This window comes from Zerene cesonia, chromosome 16 (assembly GCF_012273895.1).
Source record: "Zerene cesonia ecotype Mississippi chromosome 16, Zerene_cesonia_1.1, whole genome shotgun sequence".
Classification (NCBI taxonomy): domain Eukaryota; kingdom Metazoa; phylum Arthropoda; class Insecta; order Lepidoptera; family Pieridae; genus Zerene; species Zerene cesonia.
Window position 1 is genome coordinate 823,583 of NC_052117.1, and position 12,895 is coordinate 836,477.

Consider the following 12,895-nt stretch of genomic DNA (forward strand, 5'->3'; position numbering starts at 1 on the left):
AATTGCCACGTATTTTTACAAAAAATAGAACCGTAATTGACATTATTCCAAAAATTGGGCACGTGCATTATTGTTAGTTATTTATTGATTTGTTCCATAAAAATACAATAAATTAAATATTTACCAAGAAATGTAAATATCATTGCATTTTCACAAATAGCAGTATTGTTCTGGTAACATTCCAAAAAACAAACTTGTTCGAGTTGTTCGTGTGTCGTGTGATGATGAACTTGTGAACCGGCGTTGTGTAGTTGGCGTTTTCGTACAATTTAGGTTCTTTTGTTTGTTCTTTGTTAGTTTTCCATGTGGCAAATGAATTAACTAACTACAGTCAGTGTTATTTTTTAGTATTTCGGTTCCTGTAGTGTAGTTCGTACATAATTAAGAACAATGATAAAAAACGATATGAATGAGAATGGCGGCGTCGACGCCAATGTGTCACCGACCAAACTCATGGTCAACTATATTCCGGAGCTGATGACGCGGGATATGATGTATGCGCTCTTCTCTGCAATGGGAAAGATTGAAAGCTGTAAGCTCATAGCGAACCGGGGATATGGTTTCGTGGAGTATGAGAAGCACGAGGATGCCGAGAAGGCGCGAGCCGCCTTCAATGGCTTATTGATGCAAGGCAAGACTCTGAAAGTGTCGTTCGCACTGCTCAATCCAGAAAATAAGGTTAGCCATAAGCCAGATACAGAATCGAATCTCTACATTAGTAATCTACCTCCAGACATGACGTTAGAACGATTGAACGGTCTCTTCAGTCAGTTCGGCAACATTACGAACAGTCGCGTCTCGCAGGGTATAGCTTTTGTGTGCTATGAGACAAGGCAGCAAGCTGAAGATGCAATTCAACACATGAATGGGCAGACACCAATTGCAGGCGCCGGACCTATTGTTGTTAAATTCGCGAATAAACCCAACGCGAATAAGAACGCACCTAGACCAATTCAGAGAATCGGCATGGCAACAACACCACTCGCGTACAACGGTGCCGCCGCTGTCTTTAACGGCACCACACCGACATTCAATGGCACGAACCTGAGCGCCGCGTTCGGGTCTCGGCCTCCTGCCTTCGCTCCCGGGTTCCCGCAAGCGTCGCCACCCCCGTTGCTGCCCTCGCCGGGGAAGGCCCTGCCATTCATCAACAAGGGGCAACAACGGTTCAACCCGATGGCAGCGTCCAACCACACTCCGATACCGCTGCTAGGCGCGCCTGCCAGCCCCGTGCCGCTGTTGGGCACCCCGGCCGCGCCGCACCAGACCACTGTGTATGTATACAATATCGGAGAGGACACGGAAGAGCTGGCTCTGTGGCAGCTCTTTGGCCCCTACGGTGCAATAGATTCTATTAAAGTTATTAAAGATCCAGAGACGAAGAAAAATAGGGGATTCGCGTTTGTAAACATGCGTGAGTATGACGAGGCAGCGATGGCCATTCAGGCCCTGAACGGTTACACGCTCAACGGCCAGGTTCTGTCTGTTAGTTTTAAGACTCAAAAGAGAAATAACAATTAGGTTGACGGACGTTATGAACGCCGTTCCATTGTGATTATTGGGTGGCCCAAAGCTTAAAAGATTTCCATTCCAATCTCAAGAATATTTTTGTAGTGGAGACGCGAGATCCTCTATGTGCATTTCAAATTAGTCACATAAGTATTTTTGTAAGATTTAATATAGTTTTGTACTGGCGAGAGAGCAACATGACTACCTGTGAGTAGAGTTGGCTTAACATTATCATATATGTGTACTTTTATCGTATGGTATGATATTTTATTATTTGACTATGTATGGACCTGTCGAATATGTATTATGCTCGGGCGGAGCGGGGCCCGCCTGCCTGCTCCCCTGCCTCCGCCCGTAACCCTCCAGGTATTTTATTTTGTGTAAAACAAACATTGTATGTTTTTTTATCTTTAATAAATTTCATGTTTAAATAGTGTATTGTATATTTCTCTATTTTTCTATATACTACAATCCTCATCCTATCCCTATATACATAATATTATTCATAATATTCCTAATAAGTATAATTATTTGTGGCAGTAGTGTTAACAATATAAAGTATTGTATGTGTATTGTCCAACGGCAGGTTCGATGTAAATGCTTGACTATTGCATGTTGTGTAGTAGAGAACGAAAATAAGTTTTTATTTGTTTATGTTACCTCAGGTTTTATGGCTCCCGTTATTGTAAATGCCGTCATTAATTTTGTGTTATAATTTTAATATTTTCGGTATAACAGTCACGATCATATGCGAATCTCATATTACGATCAATGAAAATAAATACGATAAAAACGGGCGCCTTGTTGTCGAGACGATGTTGGAAACGAGCTTTAACCTCTGAAATATTGTAAGGCTTCGGAAACAGTTATTGTGTAGGGTTAGGGCAAAAATTGTTATAATATAGCATTACTTGCTTACATCAGTTAGTAGTTAATAGCAAGTTATATCTACGTTTCGCGCCAGGATAGTGATAAGATAGCGACAATACCACGGTCCTATATGAGCCAATATAAAAGTGAAAACTGCCACAAATCGAGTGCCTGTTCTCATAGGAACAATATTTTTTAATGGCATAATATGGCGTCTGACCATGGAACAGTATTAAATTTTCAAACTTATAAGAACATAGCCGATAGGAAATATCTAAAACCCACGTATCGCTCGTTTTTACAACCTTCCGCCTATAAATTTTTAATATCATGCCGATATTCTCGATAAGTCTCACATTACATACTAAAATTTAGTTTCAGTTAAAGCTGTACTATGATAGTTATGAAAAAATTAAATATCGTTTTAACAAGTGAATTTCTGTTTGCATGAAGTTATAGCAGAGAGATCTAACAGTGGTTGAATATTGATTTTGTTTTCATACTACATGTAGGTACCCGCCGGCCGGCGGAGCGTAGTCTCCTGTCCTTTCCAAGGTCAATAGTTATAAATATTCGTCTGAACCTATGTCGTCGACCTTTTCGTTCCAACTATAAGTATATAGCTTAGCTTGTTAGCTGAAAGGCTCTAATGCCGATACGATCTCACTATATTTGCAAGACTGATTCTAATATTAAAGGATACAAAGGACGAAATTGCGTGACCTTTAACTTAATTTAGTTTAACATAACAATGCGGAGGGATAGACTGTTAGGAACAAGTTGTAATTATGCAGTCAATTGATAATGAACAACCAATTGATTTTTTATCAGTCACATTGTTGATTGTTCAGATATCGGTCCACGAATTGAACCCAATTCTTCGCATTGCACTCTCATTAATACAGTAAACGTTACAGAGAAAGGCTTTATTCTTAATTGAACGTACTCCCGTTAGGGACCTACCGTTTTTATTTACATAGGCAGGTACGAATTCAACCGTGTATTCGAAATATACATGAAGTTAATAACTAATGCCGTATAGATTATCCTTAGATTATAAAGTTTTATAATCAGAGAGATTAGCATTATAGATTTCTCAAAAATAATCATCAGTCATAGATAACATTATATATATCTGTACATATTTCGAAATAGTTCTGCTGATTAGTTCAAAAAGTAGACAGGTGCCTAACATAAACATAAAGTCTCGGACACGAATGTTTTATTTGCATTGATAATTCTTGATATTTACAATTTTATTAATAACAAATTAAAGTTCTTTTTATTCCTGCAAGTACCTTAAATTGCATGCCATTTTTAAGTTATTTTTAATGCATAATTTTATGGGTGTCGTGAATTATTTGTAGTAACTGTAGATTATAATTTTTATTGACTTTTTGAATATTCAATACCACTGAAGTATCAAATAGTGTAATAGTTTAAATTACTCTAAAAATATTTCATGCAATGTACACATCGTGACAGTTTATGAATAAATAACCTGCCAAATTCGTTTTAATCGGGTCAGTAGGTGTAAAGAAATCGATCCGCAAATTCTTGAAAATATATTTAATCAAATATAACGTCAATTAGTATTATCTAAACTATGCTTTTACTGGCTGGTAGTTCCGTGTCAATTATTATTTTTTGTATTGTAAAAACGAGTTCGCAAATGGATACAGGTTCGTGAAATTAATTCAAATCGATAAGCTTGTATGCGTAATCTAGACAAGAGGGCAGAGGTACAAATTCTTCGGCGGAACCGCGTGTGGACTATTTATGGCAGGAACAAAAACACGTTTACTTCGGTAGTCGGTAACAGCTATTTGTACAGTTGTAACAATAGTAGTGTTGAGGGACCGTTCACGTATTTAACCAATGTGATTTTGATTCGTACATTCTAGGGAGTTGAAATTAGAAGATTCATCATCTTCGGTTTCATATTATAGATAGATATTTTGAACAAAATTGCTACGAAAATACCAAAGGTGAACATGTCGACAAATTCTGAGATATTCCAACTCGCCGCTTATGAATTTGTCAAGCGAGAGTAACTAACGACTGAAATATAGCTGCAAATATTGGTGATGGAACAAAACGACAGGAAGGAGTAAAATGTTCTATGAAATAGCCAGGAAATGGCTTCAGTTATTTAGGACATTTCACGCAGTATGAAACTTGTACCGCATGAGTTAGTTTTTGTATGAAAATTTCCGTTGGTCGTTCCCTTTCGCCGTTACGTCACCAATAAAGTATTATAAGTATGCAAATTTAATGCAAATATTTTTTTTCCTGTCTCGCTCTCCTCTGAATCATACTCAAGTTTTGAAATGTTACTACTATTTCTATTTAGCGAGTGAATAAAAATCCCGCTTTGCTTCTACAGTATTGCGATATGCTTTATCTTTGTTTGCGTATAGGATAGGTCTGTCCAATTATTGACTGAAACACTCAGCCACCGAGAGTGCAAATATGAAAAGTTCAGCCACAGGCCCTTGAACGACGATGAATACAATGATAGCTAACTTATCAAGGCTATAGTGGTCTCGGTTCTGTCATGCTATAAACTAACATTACAACATATGTTATATGTATTCTACTTTTCTCGGTGGTACGTAACACAATTTGTTATGTTAGAAACTGCTCAAATAAGGAATAACTAAATGAGATATACAAATTGGAAATGAGGCTCGAAGATAAATCTTCGTTGAACGGACATTTTTGGCAAGACGCCAGACGAGGCGTGATGTGATCTCCCGCTTTTGTTGCGTGCCGTGGAAAATTGAACTTTTGTTTCCCTTAGCTTCTAATAAAGACTATGTGATTTAAAATGTTACAGTATTTACTGAACGTCTGTCAGTATTTACGAACTGTCCGTTCAAATATGAATATCTACATTTTATGCGGCATAGCAGCTGTCATTAACATAATTAAAGTGAAAGCATCTTCCAATTAAGGTTAAATTCTTTTAAAAATTTGCAGCAAGACACATTTGTTATAATTACTAATGTATTTTTTATTTGTTTAAAATGTGATGAGTGTTAAATGCTGGGGTCACAGAAACTTAAGAGGTAAGAAAAACGATTTAAAACGAGATGATTATGGTATAATGTCAAAATTGTGGCAATTTTGAAAATTTTATTTCTCAACCCAACGTATTGGTTGGGCGAGAGCTATGTATTGTGTCCCAGAATTGGTTCTGGCCCTAAGACGATGCATTTAAAGATATTCCACTAGTCATAGTAATCGTAGAGTACGAATTAGAGATTAAACCTTGTGATATTTTTGTTTATTATCTAATTGTTAGAAATAAGATTCGGTTTAAAACCAAAATTATGAATTCCCTATTCCAAACCAAATGGTTTTAAAAATTCGAGTGGTTCTTTGCTTTTATAAAAGGTTTAACGTAATATGGTAACTTAGAATTATTTACTTTATTTTGTATGTATTATTAATTATGTGAAGATGAACATTGAACAAAGTTTTTATCGTCTCGTGAGACGCAAATTTTTGCAGTTATGTAAATAAATAGCGTGTAAGACACAATTTTATAAGTGGATATATTTTATACTTGCACTACGTAATAATATAGTTATCCAGAGAATAAATTGTTCTTTTTATACTTGTATCTACCTCTTTCATTTACTTCCTACCTGCACCCTTATCAAACCTTGATGTTTTCTGCACTTTAATACAATAAGAATACGCCTGTATTCACTTAGTACTCAACATATCTAAAGTACATTGAACAACATTCTATATCTTGCATTCTAGTAATGGAAAGACAATAGGGCAAAATAATAAGACAATGTAAAAAGCTTAATCTATTTTATTTGTCGGTTTAACGTACAGACGTAAGGCATTCTCCCCACACATTGGCACACAGAACCTTCGCGAATACATTCTAACGCGTACAATGAGCACAATATCACTTCACATATATGGAATGTTTCGGTCAAAATAATGGAATGCCCGGACCAGTGCACTTTACACGAGCCGAATTATCACATAACATTAATTATTACAACTCTGGAACACTGCTGCCTTCAGTTCAAAATTAATTTAAAAAAAGTAATACGACTCGTGTAAAAGACCACAACCAGCCGTCTAACCAAACAAAATTCAAATAAACATTACAAGACTAGAGTTTTTAAGTAATCGCGCCGTGAATATATACAGTGTTCGTTTCGTTGACTCGAGAAAAAAATAATAATTTGTGACTAATCTGAAACTTAATATACAAGAGATTCTTAAAATAATTTGGTTAGGTTTTGGTTTGTACTAACAAAAATAAAAAAAAGCACTGGACGATATTGGCACAGACAAGCTCAAATTAAACACTACTTATATCATCTACGTTGAATATCAAATATATAATAGAAAAATAATTTCAAGTCTCGAATACTGAATCCAATACTGTTTCACGACGAAAATAAAATAAACATAAATGGACGCAAAAAATTACCGCATATTGCACATAGATAAAATATTTAATTCGACGATGCGAGTCGACAGATGCAAAATCATAGATTGCTAGATCTATCAAAACTATATTGTCTATGATGCACCAAGTCAAGTCAATTTAAAAAGAATAAAAAAAAAAGTGTTACTGGCCTCTCATTCGCAGTAAAAAGCCAATTCCTTACCACAAGTCAGTTACAAAATCTCAAAATACCTTTCCCAGCAAACATTAGGCACTGGTTTCGCTAATAATATCAAAGCTAATGTTAATATTACTTTTGATATACACCTTACACTTAATTTTAACACGAGTGATAAGTGACTAACACTTTTAGAAACGTCACCTCCGCGGGCGTGTCGATTGCCGATAAGTAAATATACGTCAAACAATAAAACACCCACTTTGTATAATATCTTACAATAAAGCGAGATTAAGGTGGAAATATTTCCATATTTGATTTCACATACGTATATAAATTTTGATGATTTGTTAGTTTCATTAACGGAGATAACGTTCAATTTCATCGCCTGTTTTAATACTAGCGCATGAGTATTCTTAAAAATTTTAAATGAAACCGAGGTGAACCAATAAATTTATGTATGTAAAAATAAAATTGATTTAGCATAAAACAGGCGAAACAATACGATACGAAACCAAAAGCTTTATATCATATTTAATATCAATAAATTTATATAGGTTATTACGAAGTATGAAATTTCAATAATCTTCACATTTCGTCATAATATATTTTGCACTCAAACAAAAATAATAATTTCAATCAAATACAATACATTCGTTAAATATTTTTAAAAGGATAAACTACAGCTGATGTATGTTTGACGATTTAAGAAACTCTATACTCGGTCATAACAACACTGCAAGTATCAAGACTAGTAACTTTGATTCCTCCTATTTCAACAAGTGAATACAAAAGCTGCTATGACTACAACACCGGTGACCGTACGATGCGACGCTAGAGCGAATAAACAGTTTTAAGATTAGTATCAGTTTTGACAAGGCCAAGTTATTATAAATAATAAAATAAAGTACGCATAATTAAATAAAATACAGAAAAGTAAAATGTAATCATTAAAACCATTTATCAAAAAACAAGAACGACAAGACTTATCGGATAAAAGTCTTTTTTTTTAATCAGAAAAACGTAGAAACTCAATTAAAATCCGGTTCACACAAAGCTAGTGTTACAGATAACAAAAGGAAATAGAAGAACAAATAATCTTGTTTTATGAATATCGTTAATGATAAAAGCTAGATAGGTGGAAATGTCGTTGAAAACGATAAAAATCGGTAATTTTATTGTCCTAGACTCGCTCTAACACTACGTCACCGTGACGGCCACCGAAACATGATATTTTAGTAAAAAATATCTACTCTGTCTTTGTACAAAACGCATACAATACAATTTCATACAATTAATTTCCGAATATACACACGATTACAATATATACGTACATACCTTAACATATTTGTACTATTAATTATTAACGAGAAAAAAAATATAAAAAAAAAAATAAATGCCAGTTAAATTAATTAAGCTTGTACACTCTGCGGTATCTACACTTTGTACATTATATACTTTTGTGCCTATATATTGTTTAAAAAATGTAAAAAAAAATGCTCGTGTCATCATTTCGATAGTTTTCATCAACTTAACTCTAACATACATACATATAGAGTATACAATGATATTTATACAAATACATAGCTAGTCTTAAATCGAAAAATAAAATTACTCAGCCCAATCTAATAGAATCTTCCCGGGCCGGCTATTCGAGGCTAATACATTATTTATTTGCTAAAATTAATATATTACATGGATTTGCCGTCAAACTGTGAAGACATTAATTTCACAAAAATATTCTATCGACACAATATAAATATCGTTTAAAAAATTTAATCACAAGTCTCGTATTGTTATGCGCTGCTTTAAAACGAATTTTAAACGCACATTGGACAATATCGTATTCTGGTGCACTATCCGGATTCAAAGTCTGTAAAATTATTTCACTTCTATTCATGTTTCATTGATGCCTTTTTTAAGCAGACGAGTTCGGAGACAAAGAATTCTGAGCGTTATCACTTTATTGTAAGCTTCAAAAATCTTTACTGCATTTTATGTTTTAATAAATACAACAAAGAAAATTATGTGAATTTCTTCCTTTTGAAATTTTAAATGAATGCATATTTATTCAAAAATGAGATTCAATTATTATTACCAAAGTTAATTTGTACATCTTTCTATTTATAAAAGATCTTTTTTATTAAATCAAATTAATACATAACAGTAAAAACTGCATCTATCAAATGAAAAACATAGTTATATAAATATAAATTTTTCTGACGCAAATCTTTGCGAATCTATCAATTGATATTTATTATGCATTTTGTTTTTTTGATGTTTAAAATGATTATCTTATTAAAAGCTGTAAGGTGCTTTTATGAATAAAATAAAAATAAAAATAAATAAATAAAATCCCAACAGTTCGTAAGGACAGACGAGTAGTTAACAATATGGAACGAGACGCAAAACGATTTTTATCAAAATCTTACTATGCATGTATATTTAATATTGCAATCAAAAGCTGTATTTTAATTTTCAAGGATAAAGAAAATTAAATTTCTTATTTTTTGCCATCATTTGCTTTTGTATCATGTTACAATAGTTATTAAGGTATTTTTATCAAATCTGTTAGAGTTATTTTACGATACAATACATTTAATACAAAGCAATATTATAATGAACACAATCCCTATATAAAAAATAATTGAGGTCCGTCCTGCTCTATCTTATCATATTATACATTGCGGGAACGGGACAGCAATATGACTAAGATATTCATTAACTAAATCAATCATTACATTCAATAAATTTTGTCATTATAAAAGTACCATATCGTAAGCGCTCGTTTTTAATATCATATAGCTCATAACTTGACAATATAGTGAAGTTGTTATGTGTGAAACATTTAAGCGGTTTAATATTGTTTATTGTTATTTATTTACAAAATACTGCATAACAGCATAACAGTCCAGTCTGTAAAGGCAAGGTAAAACATATAGGAATATAACGTAATTTCATATTGCAATACTGTTAAGTGTCGAATTGTAGAACAACACCACATCAAATGGCTCCCTAGGGCTATCAGCTTTCACATAGTTAAAGAATCATCAAAATTAAACACAAAACATACAGTTAGAAAGAGAACGTCATTTTTCAAGTCGGTTGATAATCAAACATAATATGCTACCAAAATTTAACCATCTTAAACATTTCATACATACAAACAGACAGACAATGATGATTAACATGATAATACCAAAACTATGTCAGAACTCTATAACATCAGTCAAAAGTATTTTTACCAACTCCACATCACACAAATTATATATCAAATGTCATATTCAGAAACTGTAATATATCTGAAAGTCAAAAGAAACAGTCACCATCGACTTACGAATTCAAACCTACAAGTTTTACAAAACTTTTCTTTCTACAGTTGCATAGAAAATTCGCATATCCGTGAATTGCTGAAGCATCCAGCGCAGGATCTTTTCCGAAGCATCCTGGATATTTCTGAAAGTTCCTAGGTATTTTCGAACCATCTTGGTCATTTCCAAAGCACCCCGGGCATTACAGAAACATCCTGGGCAGTTCTGAAGCACCCTGGATAATTCCGAAGGATCTTAACTGCACGTTTAGCTAGTAGAACAGTCCGACGTCACACGAGATAGTCGTCGAACTTCTTGAGCCTTCGCTACGATTGCCTCGAAGGTCGCCTCTCAAGGTGACCTTCCATTGTTTCCGGGCTGAATCTGGAATTTATAATGATTTTTATATTAATATTAGATTCAATTAAGCTTACTTCGTTTTTTTTATTATAGAAAATGAGAACTATATGGACGGTATGGTTTACATCTTTCCATAGTCTGGTCAAAATTACATAACTTAGCTTAGACGTTCTCGAGGATTATAAAACCACTTACAACAAACAAAGTACACAGCAAAAAATTAAGTAGAATCTGAATTTTCCGAGAAATCAAGAGTGGATATTTAACATGGTTTTGAAACTTATTTTTTTTTAAACCACATTGAATTTATGGGTTGCATAATTGACTTTTTAGCTGACTTTCATAAGCTTTGCATTTATATTATTTGTAAAATGGAAATATGTATAAATGTTTCGACTTCGCCCGTGGTATATAATATATAGCCTAGAAGTAGAACCCCCTGACCCCCTTTTTCTCTATATATTAATACATAAAAATATTCCTCTTGAAGCACAACCCAAAATATGTTGCGTAATTTGAGAGATCTAAGCATACAGACATGTAGAATGTAAGTAAAGAGCACATAGCTTATTGATACGAGATCAACCGCTCACCTGACTCTGGACTGCGAGCCACTGGACGCATCCCGCGCCGACACGTACGAGCTGTCCGTCTCGCTGGTGAGGCTGTCCGGGGGGGTGGGGTTGGTGGGCGTGCCCCCGCCGGAGCTGCCCCCCGACGCGGACGACTTCTTGTATTTCTTTAAGCTGGATCGCAGTTTAGTTGGCGCCAGCTCTAGACCTAGATTCGCCGGTCGCTCCACTTCCGCTTGCTCCCGGTAGAAATCCCGCGGCAGGGAGTAGTCGTTCTTGCGCGGGTACTCCGTTTTGGGGCTGCGATAGTCCTCCCTGTTTTTCGGGTATTTCTGGAACTGTCGCGACGGCGAGAACTCCTCCGGATGAGAGTTGGAAGTGGACGAGTTCGACGGAGTCCGCCTGTGCGTGAAGGGGCGATAGTCCGGGGTCGGCTCCCTGTATTCAAACGAGCACTCGTCGTAACCGTAGTAGGGGTGTTTGACTACGTAGTCCGCGGTCCTATCGTATGGATACTCCGGGCGGTAGTAGAAGTCCTGTATCCGCTCCTGCGAGGGCGACGGCTGGAAGTTCTCCCTGTAGTTATGGTAGAGGTCGGCCAGGTGGTCCGACGTGGAGGAGGAGGTCCGCCGCGGCGAGGGGGTGGGCTGCGTGGAAGTGTAGTTGGTGCCGAGCCCGGAGGTGCCGGAGAGCGGCTGCGCGGAGTGCCCGTAGCCGGAGGAGGAGGACGCGTGCGCGTACTGGCTTGGGGAGTCCGTGAAGCGGAGTGGCTTCTGCTCCTCCACCTGCAGGCTGGATATCTGCAACATTTTAGTGGCTAGGTCAATAATTGTGCAATAATTCTTACAGAGCTACGAGTTTTAATACAGATGATAAAGAATCAGACGATGGCGGTAATATTATTTTTATTCCACAAAAGACCTTGTGTTAAAAAATTTGGTTAAAACTTTAGACTAATGTAATAAAGAAGAAGGAATGTAGCAATGACAGTTCCAATCGTTATTCAAGTTGATTTATATATATCCATCTATAGAGACTTGATATAATATATCCAACCAACAATTTAACAAGGTCTCATATCTTATATGTTTATACTACTATTATCAACGAGTAAGTTCATAAACTTCTAAACAATTAAAGGGATAATATCTGGATCTACTTAACCAATATTAAAATCCTTTTACCAATAGAAAGCCAGTTTATACAAATGTCATAGGGTATACTTAATTGTGCTTTTATCCCATTAACCCAGTCTAAACGCTATGATGATAAAAACAAACAAACTGCTCACGCACCTGGTCAGCGAGATGCGTGAGCGGCGGCCGCAAGTGGCGCGTCGGCCCGTGGTACGTGTTGTGCGCGAACCCGAAGCCATCGTACGCCGGCAGTAACGCGTCCGTTTCCAGTTCCGCACTAGAGTAACATTTATCTTAGTTTTTTTTCTGCTTTTATATCATAGCGGGCAGCTAAGATGGTGGTTCGCCTGATGGTAAGCGATCACTACAGTCCATGAACATTCGGAGAGTTGTCCTCTGTGAATGCGCTGCCCGCTTTTAAAGGGATAAGGAAAGGATTGACGATTGGAAAGAAGGAATGGACTCGGAAGACTGTGGAAAAGCGAACGGAGCTTTGCACATTTTTTCAAGTAATATTTTACAGGCAAAAAAATGCA

The 12,895-nt window shown here is 35.8% G+C and overlaps 2 protein-coding genes across 2 annotated transcripts in view; one reads left to right on the forward strand and one right to left on the reverse strand.

Moving 5' to 3' along the window:
• The first annotated feature begins 56 nt into the window (after positions 1 to 56).
• LOC119832815 (ELAV-like protein 1) lies at positions 57 to 1,945 on the forward strand. Its single transcript, XM_038356587.1, has one exon. The coding sequence runs from the start codon at positions 391 to 393 to the stop codon at positions 1,519 to 1,521; it is 1,131 nt and encodes a 376-aa protein (XP_038212515.1). The 5' UTR covers positions 57 to 390; the 3' UTR covers positions 1,522 to 1,945.
• Positions 1,946 to 9,192: 7,247 nt separating this feature from the next.
• LOC119833027 (mitogen-activated protein kinase kinase kinase 11-like) overlaps positions 9,193 to 12,895 on the reverse strand; it is a 50,200-nt gene continuing 46,497 nt past the window's right edge. Inside the window, exons 10-12 of the mRNA XM_038356896.1 lie at positions 12,519 to 12,636; positions 11,245 to 12,023; positions 9,193 to 10,675 (exon numbers count right to left, since the gene is read on the reverse strand). Of these exons, the coding sequence (XP_038212824.1) occupies positions 10,618 to 10,675; positions 11,245 to 12,023; positions 12,519 to 12,636 (955 nt within the window). The 3' untranslated portion in view covers positions 9,193 to 10,617. The remainder of the gene's footprint in view (positions 10,676 to 11,244; positions 12,024 to 12,518; positions 12,637 to 12,895) is intronic.